The sequence below is a fragment of the Gekko japonicus genome, unplaced genomic scaffold (assembly GCF_001447785.1).
Source record: "Gekko japonicus isolate JY-2015 unplaced genomic scaffold, Gekko_japonicus_V1.1 scaffold639, whole genome shotgun sequence".
Classification (NCBI taxonomy): Eukaryota; Metazoa; Chordata; class Lepidosauria; order Squamata; family Gekkonidae; genus Gekko; species Gekko japonicus.
Window position 1 is genome coordinate 252,335 of NW_015176471.1, and position 2,506 is coordinate 254,840.

The window sequence follows — 2,506 nt, forward strand, 5'->3', positions numbered from 1 at the left end:
CTCCTCCTCCTCCTCCTCCTCCTCCTCCTCTTCTTCTTCTTCCTGCCTTGTGCAGGTCTTGCAAACTGCGGGCCGCGGCTTCCTAGCTGGAGCCAATCGCTCTCCTCTGTTAGCTCTTCCTCTTTTCCTGCTGCCTTCGACTTTTCCTAGCACGGTTGTCTTTCCCACTGATTCTTGTCTTCTCGCAATCTGACCAAAGTACGATAGCCTCAGTTTGGTGATCTTAGCTTCTAGGGAGCATTCAGGCTTGATAATGATTTATTAGGGGAGGGGGACAGTTAATGAAGCAATACACTGGACTGCCCCCTCCTTCGGTTCTCCTGGTCAGAAATGTGGATTTAGAATTCTGCTTTCCGCACCGAAAGGGCAGGACCAACCCCCCCCCTTTTTTCATCCCCCTAGGAGGAGGTTTTTATTGGGGGGGTTTCAGACTACAAAACTACAACAAAAAATATAGGAAAGGGTACTACATCTAGGGAATAAAGAAAAAAGACCCACAACTAACTGAAAACCCAAGAGTAGGAGATCATACATCAGCTTAACACCATGCTATTTTCAAAAAGCTACTAATAATACAATGAACTTAGTCGGTTATGCTAGATTAATTATCATTTAACCATCCCTTTAACTAAAGAAATTCCAAGATCATCCCCAAGTTATTTCAACATTTTTTCAGGCACAAATCAAAGTCCTTCAGCCCTTATTTATTCTTATCTTTTCTAATCCTCAGTTTATAAGGGCTTTGGGGGGCAGCTGCCCCCTTTTCGGAAGGGGAATCCTCGTCCGATTGTGTGCGGCGAAAGATGGCGATTCGGAAGGGCTAAGATAAAGCGCGGGCCTCTTGCGAGCTTCTTTCCAAGAAGCTGGTTTGAAAAAAAGGGACAAAATGTTCTCCTTTTTTTTGTCTGACAGCGTTGTGTACCCTCTCTAGGCACCGACAACATCGAGTTCCAGTTTGCGGTGAACAACGACACCACGGAATATCAGGTCAAGGACTTGGAGCCCAACACAAACTATGTTTTCTACGTGGTGGCCTACTCGCAGCTGGGAGCCAGCCGGACGTCCTCGTCCATCGTTGTCCGGACTCTGGAAGACGGTTTGTTGGGCCGGGGTGGAAGAAACACCTCAAAATCCTTCCTCTTTCTCTGACACTGAGAGAAAGAGCACAGAGTTGGTTCCATCACAGTACGGTGTGATAATGCAGCCAGAAATGCTGTGATGTGGGGAGGGTTTGGCACCCCTCATTTGCGTTTTCCTGCACTTGGGGACAATGCTCTCTCTAAGCTGTGGAGTCTTTTGAGCAAAAATTCTACTTTGTCAGCTACTGGCATTAAAGTTGTGATCGAGCGATTTGGCTGCTGCATTAATCAGTTTGCTCTGGAGCCATCCTTCCTGAGCGGAGACAAAAATGTGTGAGCCGGAGGCTAAAAAACTGTGAGCTGGCTCACACTAACTCAGCTTAGAGGGAGCACTGGCTGCAATGCTTCCTCTAAGCTGTGGAGTCTTGTGAGCAAAAATTCTACCTTGTGAGCTCCTGGCATTAAAGTTGTGAGCAAGCGATTTGGCCGCCGCATAAATTAGTTTGCTCTGGAGCCCTCCTTCCTGAGCAAAGATAAAAACCTATGAGCTGGAGGCTAAAAAACTATGAGCTAGCTCACACTAACTCAGCTTAGAGGGAACACTGGCTGCAATGCTCCCTCTAAGCTGTGGAGTCTCGTGAGCAAAAAGTTTACTTTGTGAGCTGCTGGCATTAAAGTTGTGAGCGAGCGATTTGGCCACTGCATAAATTAGTTTGCTCTGGAGCCATCCCTTCCTGAGCAAAGATAAAAACCTGTGAGCTGGAGGCTAAAAAACTATGAGCTAGCTCACACTGACTCAGCTTAGAGGGAACACTGCTTGTTGAAATAGCAAACAGCTGATGACTGGGGAGGAAGAGGGGTGACCAGTCAGGGCTGCAGTGAATGACAGGGCATTCCCTCTTGAAGCCGTCCATGCTTGTAGCCGCCACCACCTCCTGTGGCAGTGAATTCCAAGTGTGAATCACTCTTTGGGTGAAGAAGGACTTCCTTTTCTCCGTTCTAACCTTGACCGCTCAGCAATTTCATGGAGTGCGCATGGCGTGATGTGGGCCATGGGGTCGCGGAGAGTCGGACTCGACTGTGCGACTGAACAACAACACCTGGATGGGGCAAGTGGAAGGGACTGAACATCTGTGCGGCTGCTTTGTAGGCCCAGAATGTTTGCAGGTGGGATGTATTTACACGGACGTCCAGGGAGAGTGTGAGCTGGACACGGCCGAGGGGCCGTGCTCGAAAGTCACAATGCGCAAAAAGCTGATTTGCGCAAGCACTCATGACCACTGTCCTTATGCGCTCACAACTACTAATTAGGATGAGCCACGTCGTTAGGGGATTCGAGCACCAAGGGGGTCCCGGACAACCCAATGGGAGGGAGACGAGTGGGCTCAGAGACGTAAGAACATAAGAGACGCCAATGTTGGATCAGG

General features: G+C 48.8%; 1 protein-coding gene across 1 annotated transcript in view; it reads left to right on the top strand.

Annotated features, from left to right (window-relative positions):
• The window catches only part of IGDCC4 (immunoglobulin superfamily, DCC subclass, member 4), an 82,013-nt gene that overhangs the window by 34,509 nt on the left and 44,998 nt on the right, over positions 1 to 2,506 (top strand). Inside the window, exon 8 of the mRNA XM_015427136.1 lies at positions 932 to 1,096. Coding sequence (XP_015282622.1) covers positions 932 to 1,096 — 165 coding nt within the window. The remainder of the gene's footprint in view (positions 1 to 931; positions 1,097 to 2,506) is intronic.